This window comes from Pan paniscus, chromosome 15 (genome assembly GCF_029289425.2).
Source record: "Pan paniscus chromosome 15, NHGRI_mPanPan1-v2.0_pri, whole genome shotgun sequence".
Lineage (NCBI taxonomy): Eukaryota > Metazoa > Chordata > Mammalia > Primates > Hominidae > Pan > Pan paniscus.
The window spans coordinates 61,251,331-61,274,648 of NC_073264.2; the positions used below are offsets into that span (position 1 = coordinate 61,251,331).

The 23,318-nt window shown below is 35.8% G+C and overlaps 1 protein-coding gene across 4 annotated transcripts in view; it reads left to right on the top strand.

Annotated features, from left to right (window-relative positions):
* The window catches only part of PCNX4 (pecanex 4), a 55,688-nt gene extending 36,568 nt beyond the window's left edge, over window positions 1–19,120 (top strand). For all 4 annotated transcript variants that reach the window (XM_063596080.1, XM_055097654.2, XM_008956997.7 and 1 more), the window contains 7 exons: window positions 29–129; window positions 251–370; window positions 2,642–3,005; window positions 5,505–5,608; window positions 8,534–9,567; window positions 9,953–10,139; window positions 18,278–19,120. In XM_063596080.1, the coding sequence (XP_063452150.1) occupies window positions 29–129; window positions 251–370; window positions 2,642–3,005; window positions 5,505–5,608; window positions 8,534–9,567; window positions 9,953–10,139; window positions 18,278–18,529 (2,162 nt within the window). In that variant the 3' untranslated portion in view covers window positions 18,530–19,120. The remainder of the gene's footprint in view (window positions 1–28; window positions 130–250; window positions 371–2,641; window positions 3,006–5,504; window positions 5,609–8,533; window positions 9,568–9,952; window positions 10,140–18,277) is intronic.
* The last annotated feature ends 4,198 nt before the right edge of the window (window positions 19,121–23,318 follow it).

The following is a 23,318-nucleotide window of genomic DNA, read 5'->3' on the forward strand; positions in this document are numbered from 1 at the left end:
AAATTTCTCTTTTTTTGTTTTGTTTTAGTATCACCTTTTGCCATGATAGCATTTCTTTCATTGGACAGTTCCTTACAAGGGCTCCACTCAGTGTCTGTCTGTATTGGATTCACAAGAGCCTTTAGAATGGTAATCCTAATATGTGTTTAATAGTATTTTCCTATTGCTAAGTTTTATTGTAATTTTGTTTAATAGTTTGCTTAGATTATCTAATTCTACCTGATAAAAATGGATAATTTGTATACTGCAGGTATGGCAGAATACAGAAAATGCTTTATTGGAGACAGTCATTGTATCAACAGTACACTTGATCTCCAGTACAGACATATGGTGGAACAGAAGCCTGGATACAGGAATCAGACTCTTACTGGTAAATGTGTCTTTTAACAGCTTTACTGAAATATATTTTACATACTATAATATTTATCCATTTAGTGGTGTATATTCAGTTTTGTAGTCATCACCACAATCTAATTTTAGAACATTTTCAACATCCCAAAAAGAAACCTTAACTGTTATTTCCCATTCCCCCTCTCCATCTCGCCTACTACCCACTGTAGTCCCAGCAGCTACTAATCTACTTTCTGTCTTTACGGATTTGCATATTTTAGATATTTCACATGAATGGAATTCTGCAGCATGTGATCTTTTGCATCTGGCTTCTTTCACTTTTATGTTTTCAAGGTTCATTCATGTTATAGCATGTATCAGTACAGTCATGCACTGCATAAGGACATTTCAGTCAATGACAGACCACATATACAACGGTGGTTTCATAAGATTATTATGGAGATGAAAAATTCCTATCAGCTAGTGGTATAGCCCTTGTAGGGTAGCTCATTACTCACGTGTTTGTGGTGATGTTGGTGTAAACAAACCTACTGGGCTGCCAGTCATATAAAAGTATAGCATATGCAATTGTGTATAGTATGCAATACTTGACAATAAGCAACTACTGGTTTATGTATTTACTGTGCTTTTTATTATTTTAGAGTATATTCCTACATATTAAAAAAAAAAGTTGACTGTAAAACAGCCTCAGGCAGGTCCTTCAGGAGGTATTCCAGAAGAAGGCATTGTTATCATAGGAGATGACAACTCCATGTATGTTATTGCCCCTGAAGACTTTCCAGTGGAACAAGATGTGAAGGTGGAAGACAGTAATATTAATGATCTGACCTTCTGTAGGCCTAGACTGATATGTGTTTTTGTATCTTCATTTTCGACAAAAAAGTTTTAGAAGTTAAAAATTTTTAAATAGAAAAAAACTTATAGAATAGGGATATAAAGAAAAAATGTTGAGCAGCTGTACAGTGTGTTTTAAGCTAAGTGTCATTACAAAACAGTCAAAAAGTAAAAAAAGTATAAAATAAAAAAGTTATAGTAAGCTGAAGTTAATTTATTATTGAAGAATGAAAAATATTTTAAAAATAAATTTAGAGTAACCTAAGAGTACAGTGTTTTAAAAATCTACAGTAGTGTATAGTAATGTCCTAGGACTTCACATTCATTCACCACTCACTCACTCACTTAGAGCAACTTCTAGTGCTGCAAGTCCCATTCATAGTAAGTGCTCTATTCAGGTATACCATTTTTTATCTTTTATAATGTATTTTTACTGTACAATTTCAATGTTTAGATACACAAATACTTAACATTGTGTTACAGTTGCCTATGGTATTGAGTACTGTAACTCAGTACTGTAACTCAGTACAGGTTTGTAGCCTATGAGCAATAGGTTATAACATATAGCCCAGGTATGTAGTAGGCTATACCACCTAGGTTTGTGTATGTACGCTCTATAATATTCACTCAATGATGAGTCTCGTTATTTGTGAACATATGTTTTCATTTATCTTGGGTATACGTACCTAGGACTGGAATTTCTGGTTGTATATAGGAACTCCATGTTTAATACTTCAAGATACTGCAGAACACATTTCTTAGAACATATCCTTCTCTGGCCAGACACGGTGGATCACGCCTTTAATCCCAGCACTTTGGGAGGCTGAGGTGGGCGGAGGGGTGTGTTTATCTAGTTTTCTTTCCTTGTGATATCATTGCCTGATCCCCTAAAATAAGTTAGGAAGTGTTCCATACTCTTCTGTTTTCTGGTAGAAGTTGGTGAAGGATAGGTATTGATTATTCGTAAATGTTCTGTAGTATTCAATATGTATCTGAAATGTTTTGTGGTATGTAATATTTTGTAGTATTGAAGCCATCTGAGCCTCAGCTTCTCTCTGTGGGTAGTTTTTAAATTATTCAATCTCTTTATTTTTTGTAGGTTATTCAGATTTTTTATTTCTTCTTGAGCCAGTTTTAGTAATTTGTGTCTTTCTAGGAACTTGTCAATTTCTGCATTATCTAATTCGTGGCCTACAGTGGTTCAGCCTTAAAGCATAGTTAGTACACTGTCAGCTCTCTTTAGTGTTACTGTTTTTTTTTTAAGAACAAACTTTAAAATATAGTCTTGTTTATTAATTATGAGGTTGGAGAAAATTAAAAAATCAAAGAATAAGATTTATTTCTTCAAAAATACTGGGGCAATAATAAAATTACTGTATAGTCTGTCTTATATGATCTTGAAAATTCATGAAAAATCTTCTAAGGATAAATAAAAATAATTTTTACATTTCTACAGGTTGGTATCATACGTGATCGTTTGATTCAGTTCATCTCTAAATTGCAGTTTGCCGTGACTGTGCTTTTGACATCATGGACAGAGAAAAAACAACGTCGAAAAACAACTGCCACTTTATGTATACTCAACATTGTCTTTTCTCCATTCGTGTTGGTCATCATAGTTTTTTCTACACTACTCTCTTCTCCCTTACTCCCTCTTTTCACCCTTCCTGTGTTCTTGGTGGGGTTTCCCCGACCTATTCAGAGTTGGCCAGGAGCAGCAGGTACCACAGCCTGTGTGTGTGCAGATACAGTGTACTACTACCAAATGGTGCCCAGGTTGACTGCTGTACTGCAGACTGCAATGGCAGCTGGAAGTTTAGGTAAGTAAATGGGTTGTGCTCAAGAATTTCTCACTAATGTATTTAAAGTACAAAAAAATAACAAACAGGAAAACAATCTTTTTATCCAACCATAAGATAGCATAACAACCATAACAATTTGATGTGTAGGCAGAAAGACTAAATATGAAATTAGAAGTTTATCTCCTGCTCCTTGTTTTCATCTAAATTAAGTTACAAAATAAAAATACTGAGGGAAATTTTTATTAAGGTGATTTTATAATTTTTTAAATACATTTTCTTGAATAAATTCAGATTACAATGCACCATCGAAACATGGAAACACCTTTCCCTGAAGATTTTCATGAATTTATAATGAGTTCATGTCAAGTAAATGCAGTAGCATATGTTCATAAAGTTTAGTGAAAACTAGCTTTACATAATATCAGCTTGAGGAGCAGATGGAGTTTTGTTCATACTTTATGAGTTACACAGACTTAAGCAGTCTGGACAAGATAACATAAAAACTTCAGTCAGTGATCAGTAGGTAAGGTAACCTCCCAAAATGAAATGCTATTCAGTTATTAGCAAGATAATAGGTTTTTGATGACAGTAAACTAATGTTATGAGTTTTAATGCTTTTGTCAAACACTAACTGTAAATTTTAACTGTATTGTACTTCTCAAGGTTGGTTTTAGATAAGGTATAAGTTGATGACACTAGTGTGTCATCTCCTGCCATGTGCTTTAACCCCTGAAACTTGTTTTTAAAATGACAGATAACTTTCTGACAAACTCATTCTAGGCAGAGTAACAATTTAAGATTAGAATTTTAATAAAATGCTTACTTCAGGTTGAACTTTAATTATTATGTGAGATGATTTATGAGAAAAAATATTTTATCTTTGTACTATAGATGTTTTATGAATAGTCATTTGTCTTATAGAAAATATACTTACAATACTTTTATCCAGTGTTAATTAATTTTCATTATGTAATGCTGTTTTATTTTTTAAAACACCTGTGGGGTTAAACTCCCATCAGAAATAGTAATTAGATAAAAATTATACTTTATTATCAAACCAATTATACTCAACCAAGAATTGCGTTATAAAGTATTTTCTGGTGGGGAAAAAAGCAATGAAATAATATTTCACATACATCAGAGTGGCAAAAATGTAAACAATTTGACACTACCAAGTATTGGCTAGGGCATGGGGAACAAGAACTTTCAGACCTTTCTGGAAGGAAATGTAAATTTGTACAACCGCTTTGAAGAGTTAAATGGTAGTCTGTAATAAAGATGTATATATCCCGTGGCTCAGGGATTCCAATTTTAGATTCCATGATTTAGTGATTCCAGTTCTAGAGAAATTCTAGTACATGTGTTTTGGGGGGTCCTCAAGACTACCCCAGGTTTGATGGTTCACTAGGAGGACTGACAGCTAAGATTTATTACACCAAAAGGATGCAGAGCAAAATCAGCAAAGGGAAAAATCATGAGGAGTAGAAGAGACCAGGTGCAAGTCTCCAGGAGTTGCACAGAGTTGCACAGAATGTGCTTAATGCCCTGGCAACAAGTTGTGATGTGTGATATGTTGACTGCCAGAGAAACTCATTTGAGACTCAATGCCCAGGGCTTTTACTGCAGGCTGGTCATGCAGGCGCTGTCTGCCTAGCACATACCAATACTCCAGAATCCCAAAAGGAGAGCAGATGTTCTGTATGTACTATATTGTTTGTACAGTTAGACACAATACGAGAGTCTTATCAGGTAGGGGGTTCCCAGATGCCAGGCAAGGACCAACCATATAAGCAGACCTTTTGAAGGATAGTAGTTGGTTCTGGTATGTTAACACTGTTCTGAACCACATATTGTACAAGCCGACTTGCACAAAGATAATTTCTGCAACATTATTTACAACAGTGAAAAGTTGGAAACATCTGAAAAGTTTATCAATAAGGAAATGAATACTCAAATTCAGTTAAATTGATACAATGTATTTTTGACAGCAGTTATAATAAATTTTAGCTGTTTGCCATAGATGTGGGCAAATCTCATTAATAAAAGTATTTAGAGAAAAACTAAATTTAAAAAGTATTTGTACGGTATGTAGCATTTTATGTACATTTTTAAACCACAAAACACTTTTTATATGTTTATATCCATGTATAAAAATGTCAAAAATATTTTAAGTCATGACTGTCAAGCTGACTTTTATAAACTCAATACTTTTCCTAATATAATTAACATGTATTTAAGATTGTATACAACAACTTCTAATTTGTTTTTCTGGAAAATCCTTGAGTTTTTATGTAGTATCACCTGTAGATTATCTGTTCCAACTGCTCTTGTAAAGAGTTAATTTAATGCCTCCTGATACACAGTGAATAGTTATTTCTGTTCTTGACCTAATGAGAGGGTAGGAGTCGTGAATCAGTTCTAGATGTCTTTTTAGTTTTGAAGATTCACATGGCAAAATAAAAGAAGTTTGAAAATGATTTTCTTTTTTTTTTTTTTTTTTTTTCTAATTTGTTGTAGGTCTCCTCCTACCTGGATCTCATTACTTGGGCCGTTTTCAGGATCGTTTAATATGGATAATGATTCTGGAATGTGGCTATACTTACTGCTCTATTAACATTAAGGTCAGTGTGCATTTAAAACATCTGTAGTGTTTTTATAGTTCATGTGTAAAATTTTACCTGTTATGTTCACATCAAACACTCAATTTGAAAGAAGAATATCTTTTCAATTACCTGTGAAAACACCTAGGGATTTTTAAAGTATATTTCAATAAGCACATGTTGATAGGTGGACTAATGTTAATTGTATAATAGAGCATGGTAGCAAAATATACCTGCTTCCTTTTCTTCCAGTCCTATTCTTGTTATCTCTGTCAAGTTGAGCATCTCAAAAGTGTGAATCAGTAATGTTTTTTTTAACTCCTATATCATTTAAGCATTCTCAACTTAATAAAAACTGTCTTCTAATCCTACTGCCCCTACCTGCTATACCCTATTTGTCTCCTTCCTTGAAGAGCAAAATGGCCTTATTAGAGCTGCTTATAATTGTATCTCCAATTTAATTTCTTTCATTCTATCTTCAACTTACTCTAGGTTTTTGACCCTACTACTCCACCCAACCTGCTCTTGTCAAGGTCTCTAGTGACTGGCACTTGCTAAGTCCAGTGATCAACTCTCAGAACCAGTCTTATTCGAACCATCAGCAGCATTTTACACAGCTATTCTCTTCTTTTCACTTGTTTCATGGGTTACTTCTCTACTTTGTGGTTCCTTCTCTTTTCTTTGACCTTTTTAACACAAGGGTGTCCCAGAGCCTAGTAGTCCTTGCTGACAACTCTGTCCTTCTGGTTGTTCAGGCCAAAAATTTTAGAGTCATGTTTAACTCCTTTTTTACTTGTATACTCCCACGCCCAGTCCGACAAGAAATCCTATGGGCTCCACCTATAAACCATATTCTGTATCCCATCTCTTTTTACCACCTTGGTCCCAGCCACCTTGATCCCTTACCTGGATAATTGAAATAGCCTCCTAATTGGTCATCCTGCTTCCACCTATGTGCCCCTACAGTATACTGTCAGCCAGAATGATCTTTAAAATCTAAGTCAAACCATGTCACTTCTGTAGTCAAAACCCTGCAGTGGATCTCTTCTTTCATTTAGAGTAAAAGCCAGGCTCTAAATGGCCAGGCTTCCTATTCCCTCTTTGGCCTTTATTGCTTTAACCCTCTCACTCTATTCCAGCCTCCTGGCTATTCCCTCTGCCTGAAACACTCTACTTTCATATAATCACCTAACTCCCTCCCTCACCACTTTCAGGTCTTTGCTCAAATGTCACCTCCTCAGTGAGATTTCCTATGGCCATCATATTTAAAATTACACTCCCACTCTTATCCCAGCACTCCTAACCCCCACTTGCCTTGCTTTACTTTTTCCTTATTTTTATAGTACTTATACCTTCTCACAAACTACGTAATTTACTTATTAGTTTTACTGGTGATTACCCATGTCCCTCACTTTATAAGTAGTGTCATAAGCACAGGGATTTCTTGTTTTTATTCGGGAATACATCCTAAGCCCCTGAAACAGTGCCTGGCACAGAATAGGCCTTTAACAAATGTTTTGTTTTGTTTTGTTTTATATAATGAATAGTAAGTGAATTTTTTGTACTAGCACAGATTGGATAAAATCGCTAGTGACTAAAAAGCTGTCTCTTTAGTCCAGTGGTTCTCAAAATGCAGTGCCCTGACTAGTATTAGTAATATTTCCTGAGAACTTGTTAGAAGTGGAAATTCTTGGGCCCTACCCTGAACCTACTAAGTTAGAAACTCTAGGGGTGGGATCAGCAACCTATATTTCAAACAGCGCTCCGAGTGATGCTGACTCACCTACAGATTGAGAACCTCTGCTCTAGTCTAACCCATACCAGAAGACAAAAAATATTGAGGACATTTTGATTACTTAATTTTGTTCTGTTTAAAAATGATATGGTTTAATAATACCTAATAATGTTGATTGATCCTTTGTGCTCTGTGACATATGTGGTTTAAAAATATACTTTTTGGTGGTACTCTTTTTTTCTGTCTGTCTTTTTTTGACACAAGCTGGGTTAGGCCATGCCATCTATTAACAATTATATTAATACTTTAAAATTTACAAAACATGCAACCTTCACAACCATATACACTAGGATTATTTTCCTTTGAAACAGAGGAAAAAGGAATCTCAGAGAGGGTAGGTGACCTGCTCAAGTTGTTGCCAGCACCTGGTGGAGCTGTGACTTAAAAACAAGTTCTGAAGGCACTGACAGCTTTGTAAAAATATATAAATAAGCAATATTTAAATAAGCAGTAGCAACTATAATAGTAAATAGTGACCTGATACATCCTTTTCAAGTGATTCCTTCTAAGGAGGTAATCAAAAGTTGTTTAAAATTTATGTAAGGATATATTGATGATATTCATTCACTCAGCATATATTTGTTGCATACCCACTGTGTACCAGATACTGGTTTAGGCACTACTGACATAGCAGTAACCAAAGTAATCAAAGAAGTAAATCTGCATTCTGATGTTATAAATCTGGAACAGGAGACTGATAAATTCTGGCACATCCATACACTGAATAATGCTATTAGTCTCATAAAGTGGGATGGAAAGCATATAATACTACTGTATATACTGTATAATTCTAATTTTGCTTTTTTTCTCCTCCAGGATTATAATTTAAAAGTTTTTATTGTGTGGCTCACTCTTAACTATGATTATAGTCTTTTAAAATTATATTCATACCTAATAAATTTGCTCAATTTCTAGTAGAATTTCCATAATATTTTAAAAAATAATAGTAGCATTATTTTTAATCTCTATCCAGAATCAAATGTGTTAAGTGCCATTAACTTTAAGTCAGGATGTTGCTCTTGAGTTAAAGAAATTGTTTTTGTCATTTTCCATATTTTTGTGATGAGAATCTATGGGCATTTACATGACTAGTTGCTGTATATTATGTAATAAATGATTATAAACTCAAGTACTTTTTATTTCTTCTTTAGGGGTTAGAATTGCAGGAAACATCCTGTCATACTGCAGAAGCTCGCAGAGTTGATGAAGTTTTTGAAGATGCTTTTGAGCAAGAATACACAAGAGTATGTTCCCTTAATGAACACTTTGGAAATGTCTTGACACCCTGTACTGTTTTGCCTGTGAAATTGTATTCTGATGCCAGGAATGTTCTATCAGGCATAATTGATTCTCATGAAAACTTAAAAGAATTTAAAGGTGACCTCATTAAAGTACTTGTGTGGATACTTGTTCAATACTGCTCCAAAAGGCCTGGCATGAAAGAGAATGTTCACAACACTGAAAATAAAGGGAAAGCACCTCTAATGTTGCCTGCTTTGAACACTTCGCCACCTCCCAAATCCCCAGAAGACATAGACAGTTTAAATTCAGAAACTTTTAATGACTGGTCTGATGATAATATTTTTGATGATGAGCCAACTATCAAAAAAGTAATAGAAGAAAAACATCAGTTGAAAGATTTGCCAGGTACAAATTTGTTTATTCCAGGATCAGTAGAATCACAGAGGGTTGGTGATCATTCTACAGGCACTGTTCCTGAAAACGATCTTTACAAAGCAGTTCTATTAGGATACCCTGCTGTTGACAAAGGAAAACAAGAGGACATGCCATATATTCCTCTCATGGAGTTCAGTTGTTCACATTCTCACTTAGTATGCTTACCCGCAGAGTGGAGGACTAGCTGTATGCCCAGTTCCAAAATGAAGGAGATGAGCTCGTTATTTCCAGAAGACTGGTACCAATTTGTTCTAAGGCAGTTGGAATGTTATCATTCAGAAGAGAAGGCCTCAAATGTACTGGAAGAAATTGCCAAGGACAAAGTTTTAAAAGACTTTTATGTTCATACAGTAATGACTTGTTATTTTAGTTTATTTGGAATAGACAATATGGCTCCTAGTCCTGGTCATATATTGAGAGTTTACAGTGGTGTTTTGCCTTGGTCTGTTGCTTTGGACTGGCTCACAGAAAAGCCAGAACTGTTTCAACTAGCACTGAAAGCATTCAGGTAATCCATTTTGATCATATGTAAGTTATAACATTGTTGGAAAAATACTGATTTTTCTAAATCACATACAAGAAGACAGTTATTCGTTTCTAGTTTTTTAAAATTTACTTTCCTCAAAATGAAAAAAATGTTTCATGTGTAGTGTGATTGTATCAAGGGTACACTTTAATTTGTGCTTCCTTTGGTTTTGTTTATATGGAAAACCTGGTTTTTTTATGGCTTTCTGATTTCTTCACCTTAACTGCATCATTTCTTCCTCCACTTTTTATCTGAAATAGATATGATTTCAGTTCAATGTCTTAAAATATTGATTTAACAAAATCTATTTGATCTTTAAAGTTGACAGCAAATATTCTAAAATTCTTCGGTTCTCCATTTTTTTTAGGTATACTCTGAAACTAATGATTGATAAAGCAAGTTTAGGTCCAATAGAAGACTTTAGAGAACTGATTAAGTACCTTGAAGAATATGAACGTGACTGGTACATTGGTTTGGTATCTGATGAAAAGTGGAAGGAAGCAATTTTACAAGAAAAGCCATACTTGTTTTCTCTGGGGTATGATTCTAATATGGTAAGGTTAAAAAATTTTTAAACTTATATATACTAACTTTAAAGAATGGATATAAGTTATAAAGTATTTGAACTAAGTGATAAATGATATAACGTTATAGCTGTGATATATTATAGTTTTAAGGCATTTGTAATCATGACTTTTTGGCTAAGCTAGATGAACTCTAGAATAGCTGATTTCTCTACTTTTGCCAACTGAAGAGGAGCCAATTAAAAATGCTGTGTAGCCATAGTGCAATGCCTGACCTATAAGAGAGCTAAGTATGTGTAGTATGCTATAACATATTTCATTAAATGGATTGTATTCCTATGTTCAAGTGTATGAATCATCACTTGGATTTGACTCCTAGAAAAATTTATCTGTAAGTGGCAAAGTATTTTGCTGACATTTATACTGTATTGAAGCAAACCTAACCTATGAAAATCCAGAGACTTAAAATAGGGGATGACTCTTTAAGATTTAGTACTTGTTCTTATTGCATTTAAAATGTTGTCAAGTGTACACAACATGAAAGATTCAATGTTATGAGCTTATCATGGTTTTGTCTGTCTGGCATTCTGGTTTGAGGAGCTCTGCAAATGCACTCCCCAGTGAAACTGATGAAAAAAAATTTTTTTTAAATAACCATTTAAAGTCTTAGAAAGTCTCCTAAGGGCATACAGCAAATGAACACATTTATTCAAAGAAATCTGCTAAAACCCAGTGAGAATAGCAAGAGACTGCAGTATTTGAACCAAGACCTACCCTACCTGAACCTCAGCAAGATGGAATCTCCCCTCAGACTGGTACAACCCAGAACGTAGGCTCTCTTCTCTGTCAGCTCCCAGTTGGAGGACTGTTTCCTAGGAAGGGCAGGAGTTCAACATTTTTAATCCTGTCCCAGCTACCTGTTGCTGAGGCTGGATTCCAGGCATGTGATGTCCAAGTAAAGATTCCCTTCTGGCCAACCGCACTTACGGGATGGAGACTTTATCTTGGGTGTGATGCCACTGAAAATACTGGGGCCTTGATCACTCTTGCCCACTCATAATGTGGAGGTCCTATGCTGGGAGAGGCAAGCTAGAGAGACCTGAGGCTACTCCTTCCCTCCACCAAATGCTTATCTCCTAAAGCAGAAGTGTCGCTCAAGAGAGAAGCATGCTATCGCCCAGAACTCTGGCTCAGAGATTTTGCCCAGTGGGAGAAGCAAATTATTAACACAACAAAAGCTCTGAATCTCTTCTTCCCGGAGGAACTGATTTATCTGCAACAGAGTGTAGACACATTAAAGCCCAAAATGTTCTTGAAAACAATGGAGGACTTGCTGTTTTATGATAGTGTCAAAAAAAGAAAACAACATAAATGGTGGAGGTTGTGGTGCAAACTAATATTTAGGAGACTGGTAGGTTCATTAAGCTAAACTGTAAACTGGCTAGATTTTTTTCAGGGGAAGAAAGAGCAAAGAGCCTTCCTGGGATCAGAACAAATCTCAAACACATCAAAAGCTATTCCTTTCAAGGAGTTCACATTTAATTGGATCAGTCTGTGGAGCAATTTATGCCCCAGGTCTTTGTTGAAAACATAGAGTAACCAGCTGGCAATCGGTGGAGCTTAATAGCTGGGTATGAACACTTAACAGACAAGATAGCCCTGCCAAAACCATCCCAAGGTAACTGTGTGCATTCACAATTTGGCTGTACTCTATGAGAGGCCATATCTGAGACTTCAAACTGGGCAGGGGATGGTAGGGAGCAGACAGGGATTGACTTCACTACAATAAGCCAGCCAATCACTAAACAAACAAGTACATAATAATAACAAGCCCTGGAGTTAGGAATGAAGAGGACCAGCACCCAGAATTTCTACAGTGTTACCTGGAATATCCAATTTTCAACAAAAAGTTGAGATATGCAAAGAAATGGGAAAGTCTAACCCATATATCGGGGGTAAAAAGCAGACAACCAGGCTTGCCTGTAAGAGGGAACAGATGTCAGATTTAATAAAAGATTTCATAGTAGTCATTATAAATATGTTCATAGAACCAAAGGAAATCATGGTTGAAGAAATAAAGGACAGTATGGTGACAATCACATCAAATAGAGAATGTATGTAGAGATAGAAATTATAAAAAAGAACCAAATGAAAAATTCCACTAGAGGGGCTCAACAGTAGATTTAAACTGGCAGAAGAAAGAATTAGTGAACTTGAAGATTCTAGATCAATAGAGATTATGCAATCCAAAGAAGAGAAAAGAATGAATAAAAAGGAAGAGAGCTTCAGAGAAACGTGGGACACCATTAACTGCTCCAACATACACTTAGTATCGGAAGGAGAGGAGAGAGAGGGAAGGGAGAAAAAAAATTATTTGATGAAATAATGGCTGAAACTTCTTAAATTTATTGTAAAACATTAATCCACACATCCGGGAACTTCAGTGAACTTTAGAATAAATGCAAAGAGATCCGCAGGCAAATACATCATAGTAAAAATGTGGAAATCCAAAGACCAGGAGAAAACCTTGAAAGCACCAAGTAAAAACTACTTGTACATTTTAAGGAAAGTCATATAAAATTCTCATTTGTCATCAGAAGCAATGGAGGCCAGAAGCATGGAATGACATATTCAAAGTGCCCCCTAAAGAAAACCCCAAAATGGAAAGGTTAACCAAGGACCCTATATCTAGCAAAGTGATCTTTCAAAAATGAAAGCAAAATAAAGAAATTCCCAGATAAACAAAAACAGAATTTTTTGCTACCAGACCCACCTTACAAGAAATACTAGAGTTCTTCAGGCTGAAAGTAAGTGACCACAGACAATAATTCAAATTCACACAAAAACAGCACCAATAAAGGTAACTGTGTAATTATAAAAAACAATAAAAAGGCATATTTCTTCTCTTAACTCATTTGAAAAGCAATTCTATAAAACAATATGTATTCATGTATTGTTGGGTCTATAACATATAGGAATGTAATTTGCTAAGAATTGCACAAAGGAAGCCAGTAGGGGCAAAGCTGTACTGGATAAAGGAAATTAATCCAGATAATTCATTTCTGGATTCTTGAATCTACAGGAAGAAAGAGAAATAGCATTTTTTTTTAAGGTTAACATAAGGCTGGGCGCAGTGGTTCACACCTGTAATCCCAGCACTTTGGGAGGCCGCGGCAGGCGGATCACCTGAAGTCAGGAGTTTGAGACCAGCCTGGCCAACATGGTGAAACCTTGTCTCTACTAAAACTACAAAAAAAATTAGCTGGGTGTGGTGGTGGGTGCCTGTAATCCCAGCTACTCGGGCGCCTGTAATCCCAGCTACTTGGGAGGCTGAGGCAGGAGAATCGCTTGAACCCAGAAGGTGGAGGTTGCAGTGAGCCGAGATTGCACCACTGCACTCCAGCCTGGGCAACAAGAGCGAGACTCCATCTCAAAAAAAAAAAAAAAAAAAAAGGGTAACATAACAAGGCTGGGCATGGTAACTTATGACTGTAATCCCAGCACTTTGGGAGGCCAAGGCAGGAGGATTGCTTTGAGACCAGGAGTTTGAGACCAGTCTGGGCAACATAGCAAGAGCCCATCTCTACAAAAAATAAAAATTAGCCAGGTGTGGTGGCGTGCATTTGTAGTCCTAGCTACCACTTGAGAGGCTGAGGTGGGAGGACTACTTGAGCCAGGTGTTCATGTTATAGTGAGCTATGATTGCACCACTGCACTCCATCCTAGGTGATGGAGCAAGACCCTGTCTCTAAAAAATAATTAATATAACAAACACAATAAATGTATACTTGCTCCCTTTTCTCTCAGCTTCTTTTAAAGGCATAAAATTATATAAAGTGATAATTATAACTATGTACTGTTGGATTTGTAACGTTTATAATGCGATATGTATAACAATACCACAGAAGGGAAGAAAAGGAACTAGAACGTTGTAAGAGTAATATTTCTGCTTCACCAAAATTAGTGTAAATCTGAGGCTGAATCTTATAAGACAGAGATAGTAAGCTTTAGTCAACCATTGAGGAAATAACTGAGAAAAAAAAGTGAAAACAATCATTAAAGAAATTTAAATGGCATATTACAAAATAGTCACTTAATACGAGAGAAAGTCACAAAAGAGGGATAAAAGTTAAGAAAAAGGGATAAAAAAGATACGAGACAAAGAAAACAAAGGAAAATGACAGGCAAAATTCGGCTATTTCAGTAATAAAATTAATGGGAATGGATTAAATAATCCAAATGAAAGGCAGAGATTATCAGATTGGATTTAAGAAAATGCCTGTAATCCCAGCACTTTGGGAGGCCAAGGCAGGTGAATCACTTGAGTCCAGGAGTTCAAGACTAGCCTGGGCAACATAGTAAGACCTTGTCTCTAAAAAAAAATAAACAAAATTATCCATACATGGTGGTATGTTCCTGTAGTCCCAGCTACTCTGGAGGCTGAAGTGGGAAGATTGCTTGAGCACAGGAAGCGCTATGATATATAAAATTATAATTTTTATTAATATATAAATATGTCATATATAAAATAAAAGACACAAACCACATGATCATCTCGGTAGATATAAAAAAACTATTTAACAAAATCCCACACCCTTTCATAGTAAAAACAAAATAGGAAAGAAGGGAACTTCTTCAACCTGAACATCTATGAAAAACTCACAGTGAACATCATAATTATTGGTGAAGATTGGATGCTTACCCCTAAGATCAAGAAGACAAGAATGTCTACCCTTACCACTTTTATTAAACATTGTACTAGAACTTCTAGCCAGGTGGTATGGACTGAATGTTTATGTACGCCCCGAATTTATATGTTGAAGCCTAAAACAATATGTATTCATGTATTGTTGGGCCTATAACATATAGGAATGTAATTTGCTAATAATTGCACAAAGGAAGCCAGTAGAGGCAAAGCTGTACTGGATAAAGGAAATGAATCCAGATAATTCATTTCTGGATTCTTGAATCTACAGGAAGAAAGAGAAATAGCTTTTTTTTTTTAAGGTTAACATAAGGCTGGGTGCAGTGGTTCACACCTGTAATCCCAGCACTTTGGGAGGCCGAGGCAGGCGGATCACCTGAAGTCAGGAGTTTGAGACCAGCCTGATGGTAGTAGGAGGTGGGGCCTGTGGGAGGTAATTAGGCTTAGATGAGATCGTGAGCATGGAGCCCCATGATGGGATTAGTGCCCTTATAGGAAGAGGAAGAGACACACACAGCTTCCTGTCTTTCTGCTGTAGAACAGGATAAGAAGATGGCTATCCATGAGCTAGGAGGATAGCCCTCATCAGAACCCAGCCATGAAACCACCCCGATGTTGGACTTCCCAGCCTCTAGAACTATGAGAAATAAATGTCTCTTCTTTAAGTCACCTAGTCTATGGTATTTAGTTATACCAGCCTGAGCTAAGACACCAGAGTAATTAGGCAAGAAAAAGAAATAAAAGGCATTCAGATTAGGAAGAAGTAAAATTATCTCTATTCACAGATGACATGATCTTAATGTATAGAATATCTAAGGAATCAACTAAAAAGCTTAGAACTGATTAACAAATTCAGGATGGTTGCAAGATATAAGATCAACATACAAAAATCTGGTGAATTTCTACACACTAGCAGTGAACAAACCAAAAATGAAGTTAAGGAAATCCCACTTAAAATAGCATCAAAAAGAATAAAATACTTAGGAAAAATTGAACAGTAGTAGTACAGATCTTACACTCTGAAAACTACAAAACATTGTTAAAAGAGAAAAATATCTAAATAAATAAACATCCAGTGTTCATAAATCAAAATAATATTGTTAAGATGGCAATACTCTCCAAATATATCTACAGATTCAACACAGTCCTTTTCAGAATTCCAGTTGGCTTCTTTCTGGAAATTGACAAGTTGATTTTCTAAAATTTATATGGAATTTCAAGAGACCCTGAATAGCCAGAACAATCTTGAAAAAGAAAATTGGCCGACTCATACTTCCAAGTTTCAAAACTTACGTGAAACAATAATCAAAACAGTATGGTACTGGCATAATGATAGACATATAAATCAGTGGAATTGAATTGAGGATCCAGAAATAAACCCATGGGTCTTTAGCCAGCTAATTTTCAACAAGGATGCCAAGACCAGTCACTGGGGAAATCATCTTCCGATAGCAACATTCAAAAGAATAATGTTGGATTACTAGTATAAGTTTCCCAGAGCTGCTGCAACAATTATTACCACAAACTGGGTGACTTTTTAAAAAATGGAAATTTATTCTCTCATAGTTCTAAAGGTTAGAAGGCTGAAGCCAAGGTGCCAGTAGAGCCACGCTTCCTCTAATGGCTCTAGGAAAGAATCTCTCCTGGCCTCTTCCAGCTTCTGGTGGCCCTTAACATTCTTTGGCTATGGCTGAGTAACTCCAGTCTCTGTCTCCATATTTACATGGCCTTATTCTCTATACTCTCATGTGTCAATTCTACCACTACTTTCTTTTATAAGGATGTCAGTCACTGGCTTTAGGACCCACCTAAATCCAGGATGATCTCATCTCTAAATCTTCAATTACATCTGCAAAGTACCCATTCCAAATAAGGTCACATTCACAGGTAACTTCAAATAGATGCTATTTAACCCACTACAGACCTTACTTTATATACGGTATTTTTAAAATAACTCAAAAATACATCAAAGACCTAAACATAAGAGCCATACAAATCTTAGAAGGAAACATAAGGGTAAATCTTCATGACCTTAAACTTGGCAATAGATTCTTAGATATGACACCAAAAGCATGAGAAACAAAAGAAAAATAGATAAATATGACTTCATCAAAAGTAAAAACTTCTGTTCCTCAAAGGACACCATCAAAAAAGTAAAAAGACAACTCACAGAATGGGAAAAATATTTGCCCATATCTGATAAGGGACTGTTACTAGAATATATAAAAAAAAAACTTACAACTCTATAATAAAAAGATAAATAGATTTTAATGTGGACAAAGGATCTATATAGACATTTGTTTAAAGAGGATGTACAAGTTGCCAATAAGTACATGAGAAGTGCTCCGTGTAATTAGTCATCAGGGAAGTGCAAATCAAAACTACAATAAAATAACACTTCACACACACAGGATGGCTAAAATCAAAAGGTCTGAAAATAAGTGTTAACAAGATGTGGAGAAATTGGAACCCTCTTCTGCTCTTGGGAATGTAAAATGGTACAGCCACTTTGGAAAACATTCTGGCAGTTTCTCAAATAGTTAAGCATAGAGTTGACATATGACCTAGCAGTTCTATCCCTAAGTATGTATACCTAAGAGAAATAAAAACATAAATCCACATGAAACCTTGTACATGAATGTTTATAGCAACATTATTCTTAATTGCTATAAGGTGGAAACAAACCAACTGTACATCAATTGCTGAAAACAAATTTTATTATATCCATATGATGGAGTATTATTCTGCCATAAAAAGGAATAAGGTACTGATACATGCTACAACATAGATGAACCTTGAAAATACGCTAAGTGAAAGAAATCGGTCACAAAAGACCACGTATTATATGATTCATTTCAAGTGAAATTTACAGAACAGGCCAGTCTATAAAGATAGAAAGTATGTTAGTGGTTGCTTAGGGAATGGTCAGTGAGGAGATAGGATGGTGATAACTAAAGAGTACAAGGATGCTTCTTGAGGTTATGATGTTTTAAAACTTAACTGTGGTGATGGTTGCACGTATCTGTGACTATAATAAAAACCACTGAATTGCATATAGTAAGTAAATGTGAATTATATGGAATGTGAATTATATCTCAACAAAGCTGTTTCTTTAAAAAGAGCCTATTATATCATTCACCACCAAATAGTATTTATGACTATGCATCGCTGAGGCAACAGATCAGAAAAGGCAGACAAAGAGAAGTGACTAAGATTTTGCCTAATGGTGATTGAAATGGCTGCCAGGAAACTTTTATTTAAAGAACCAAGGAAGTAGAGGTAATTCTTGATTCTGAATACAGGCAACTTGTGTACATTTTTAAACACTACTTTCTGTTTTTTGAACTTGGGAAAAGTTTGCCTAATTACAATGCAATTTTTCTCTAAGTTTATGAATAAAATATAAAGACCTAAATGGAATCTCTTTTCTTTTTCTCCTCCTCCTACTCTTTTTACTTTAAAGGGAATTTACACTGGGAGAGTACTTAGCCTTCAAGAATTATTGATCCAAGTGGGAAAGTTAAATCCTGAAGCTGTTAGAGGTCAGTGGGCCAATCTTTCATGGGAATTACTTTATGCCACAAACGATGATGAAGAACGTTATAGTATACAAGCTCATCCACTACTTTTAAGAAATCTTACGGTACAAGCAGCAGAACCTCCCCTGGGATATCCGATTTATTCTTCAAAACCTCTCCATATACATTTGTATTAGAGCTCATTTTGACTGTAATGTCATCAAATGCAATGTTTTTATTTTTTCATCCTAAAAAAGTAACTGTGATTCTTGTAACTTGAGGACTTCTCCACACCCCCATTCAGATGCCTGAGAACAGCTAAGCTCCATAAAGTTGGTTCTCTTAGCCATCTTAATGGTTCTAAAAAACAGCAAAAACATCTTTATGTCTAAGATAAAAGAACTATTTGGCCAATATTTGTGCCCTCTGGACTTTAGTAGGCTTTGGTAAATATGAGAAAACTTTTGTAGAATTATTATATAATGAATTTTGTAATGCTTTCTTAAATGTGTTATAGATGAATTGCCATACAAAGTTAACAGCTATGTAATTTTTACATACTTAAAAGATAAACATATCAGTGTTCTAAGTAGTGTTAATGGATCCTGTTGAAGGTTAACATAATGTGTATATATTTGTTTGAAATATAATTTATAGTATTTTCAAATGTGCTGATTTATTTTAACATCTAATATCTGAATGTTTTTGTATCAAGTAGTTTGTTTTCATAGACTTCAATTCATAAACTTTAAAAAACTTTTAATAAAATATTTTCCTTCCTTTTCAAATATCCTTTTAATATATGTGAAAGGAGCAGGGTTCATCCCATTCATCATGTGAATATTCACAGGAAGAGCAATGTTAGGGTAATCTGCATATGACTACTAAAGCATATATCTGACTCATTATGTATTTCTTTCAACTGAATTTACTGCTTCTGAAAAATGATTTACCCAACAGGACTACCAGTTACTAGTGTCTTCAGGTATATGAACTAAAGTCAGAAGGAGATGGAAGAAAATTTTTATAATACGATCTGAATTTTATTTTCATTCTCTTCTTGCTTAGGAACGTTTTACAGATACATGTAAGGGGGATTAACAATGAATCCACATCAGTTGAGAGATCAGTTTCCTCTAATTCTTACTTAATTTCCAATGAAATCAGTAGGAGCCCCCTAGATTTATAATAATGTATTCTCCTTAGAAATCATTCAAATTATATGAAATGTACCAGTTAAGTTGTTATTAGTATTCTATTTATTTAGTATGTGGACCAGTTCACTCTAACAATGTTAAAGTATAAACTTTTTGGACCAATTTTCAGTTAATGAATTCAAGAGATTTGTATGTTATTCTTTTTTTGGAGGTAATATAGTACAGTTACTAAGATAGGATTTTGTATTACTCTGAGTTTACATCTCAGACTTATGATTTAATTTACATGATTGAGATTTGCTAGCTGTACACCTTTATATCTTTGTCATGTAGAAATATTTTCTCATGTCATTAAAAGTACTTTGTAATTATCAGCTTTTTTTTTTCCGAGATGGAATCTCGCTCTGTCACCCAGGCTGGGGTGCAGTGGCACGATCTCAGCTCACTGCAACCTCCGCCTTCTGGGTTCAAGCGATTCTCCTGGCTCAGCCTCCTGAGTAGCTGGGATTAAAGGCATGTGCCACCACGCCGGCTAATTTTTGTATTTTTAGTAGAGACAGAGTTTCACCATGTTGGCCAGGCTGGTCTCGAATTCCTGACCTCATGCTCCGCCCGCCTCAGCCTCCCAAAGTGCTGGGATTACAGGCGTGAGCCACCGTGCCCAGCCATAATTATCACTTTTAGTGACAGCATAAAATTCCATTGATAGATATTATTTATTGGACTACTGTCCCCCAAATAATGTGAATTTTAAGTTGTTTAGAGATTTGCACTGTGATAATAATGCCAAGCTATGCCTTCGCTTAACCTTGCATCCTCCTCAAAGTGCTCCCATATCTCCATTTCATTCATAGCCAGGTTTTCTCTTTCATTTACTTGTCAAATCATTCCAATCTGGATCCCATCTCCATGACTCCCCCAAATTAAAAAAAAAAAAAAGTTTTTATTAAGGTCACTATTGACCTTTTTATTGTCAAACCAACTAGTAGTAATTGACACATTTGACCATTCCTTGAAGCAGCTTTTGTGTTTTCTTTTGAACTTTCCTGACACTACATTATCTTTGTTTTCTTCTTATCTTCCTAGCAACTCCTCAAACATCTTTGCTGCCTCTCCTCTTCTACCTGACCTCTAAATTTTAGAATTTCTCAACAATTGATTCTAGGCCCTCCTTTCTGCAATCACCATAGATAATCTCATCTACTTCAAGACTTGAAATATCATCAATAAATTGATGATGATCAAATATATGTACCTAACCCAACCTCTCTTCTTACACTCAACCTATATATATCACTTATTTGATATCTTCACTTGGTATATTAAAAACTGACTGTTAGATTTTGAAGGGAAGGTGAGAGTTAAAGAAAGACACACACAGGGCAGCTTGACAGCAAATGCAGACTTTATGTCCAGCATAAAACCTACAGAAGTGGGGGACCAGCTTAATGCCAGAGCCCACCACTGCTTACAGGCTGGGCGTACTTATAGGCATGGGTGAGAGGGGTCTGGGCAGCATGGCTTGCTGCCCGGCAGGATATTGATAAGATGCTCCCATGATGAGGTGGTTCTGGCCCTTGTTGTGGTGGGATGTCATCATAGTATTCCTTGGAACTTTGCCCAGCAAGATATGATAGGGATATTTCTTGGGTTGGGCCTTTTTCCGCCTTGTGGTCAGGTGGTTAGGCAGCATGTTTCTCACTGCCCGAACCCCTGTGAAATGTTTTACTTTGATCAAGGTCTGCAAAATAGCGGGGAGCTTACAAAATGGTGCAGTTTGGACTAACACTAACGTTACTGAATTTTCCCTAAAACCTACTTTTCTACTTCTAACTTTTAGTGGTGCATTCATACCAACTATTTCAGAGAACTAGCAATGCCAGGCAAAATAGTATTTTAAAATCTGCTTAAAGGCATTAGAGAACCAAAAGACAGTGAAGAATAACATCACTAAGATCTAAGACAGAATGAAACTTAGAGACCTGAGCTCAGCATTTGGGCTGCTTTTCTTATAGGAGACATGCCAATTCAGGATAAGGTGGTTGAGAGTCTGAGACGCTAAGTAACACTTATAACAGCCTTGCTGCTGAGTTAGAGGGACAAAAACTGGAGACCAAGACTCTCCAAGGAAGTAGGGGAGGGGAAAGGAACCCTAGTTAACTGACCATACATTGGGTTGTGACCCCAAGGACCATATCCAAATTGTAAGGGTGAAGAAAAACCAGATGCAGTTAGGATCTTCTCACTTCCCAAAACTGGATTCAGGTGACCCTTTGCTGCAGCCGCTACCCAGAGCAAATGTAAATCCTCTCTGGACTGATCTTTTGAGTTATTTTTATAACTTTTCATGTTTGGTGTTGGAAAGTTATTTAAGGTATCTGAGGAAACAAGGCAACATGATGAAAATCCGAAAGAAGCGACAGATGATGGGACAGAGCCACAGGGGACCCAGATAATGAGCTATACAACACAGGGTCTAAAATTACTATGTTTAGTGTGTTTAAAGATCTAAAACACAAGATTGAGAATTTCAGCAGAAAATCAGAAACTATATAGAAGAATCAATCAACAAGTCCCCAACTTAAAAGTACATTAATCAAGTTTAAGAATTCAGTGAATAGGCTGGGCGCGGTGGCTCACGCCTGTAATCCCAGCACTTTGGGAGGCTGAGGCGGGCGGATCATGAGGTCAGGAGATCGAGACCATCCTGGCTAACACAATGAAACCCCATCTGTACTAAAAATTAAAAAAAAATAACCGGGTGTGGTGGCGGGTGCCTGTAGTCCCAGCTACTCAGGAGGCTGAGGCAGGAGAATCACTTGAACCCGGGAGGCAGAGGTTTCAGTGAGCCAAGATCATGCCACTGCACTCCAGCCTGGGCGACAGAGCGAGAATCCATCTCAAAAAGAAAAAAAAAAAAAAAAAGGATTCAGTGAATAGATTTGATAGAAACTGGATACAGTGAAGTAAGAATTAGTGAACTAGAAGTTATGTCAGAAGTAAATACCAGATGTGAAAAACTAAGAGACAAAAGAATGGAAAATATAGTAGAGAGTATAAGAGACATAGAGTTAACTTGAGAAGATCTAACATACACGTAACTGGATTTCCAGGAGAAGAGAGAATATGGCAGAAGCAACCTGTGACGATATAATGACTGAGAATTCTCCAAGTTTTTAAGACATGAAGACCTGCAAGATCAAAGCATGATAAATAAAAACAAAATTACACCTTAGCACATCCTAAGAAAAAATAAAACACAAAAAGAAAATCATCAAAGGAGCCAGACAATGATAAAAGACATTACTTTTAAAGGAGCCACAATTTTATTAAACTGTGACAGCTAACTTCTCAACAGAAAATATGGGAAGCAGAAATCAATGGCATGATATTTTCAGGTTACTGAAAGAAAATATCTGCAATTTTAGAATTCAATACCCAGCCTTTCCCCAAAAACAATTTTTCAAGAATGAAGGCAAAGACACTTTCAAACACAACAAATTTAATAGCAGATTGTCATTAAAGGTGATAGTAAAGGGTATTCTTCAGACAGAAGGAAAAAGATCCCAGAAAAAGGTTAGAGATAAAGGTAGGAATGAACAGTAATTTAAAAATATATATATACAGTTTAAGTGAATATTAACTATATAAAATAGTCTTCGAGGTTAAAATAAATAATGTTAAAATGTGACAATAATATACAAATTTGGTGCAGGAATTCTAAGGTCCTTAGAATTATCAGAAAGAAGATTAAAGTATAAATAATATTAGACTGCTGTGTCATCTATAGGGTAACCACCAGAAGAACAGCAAAAAGCAAAATAAAACA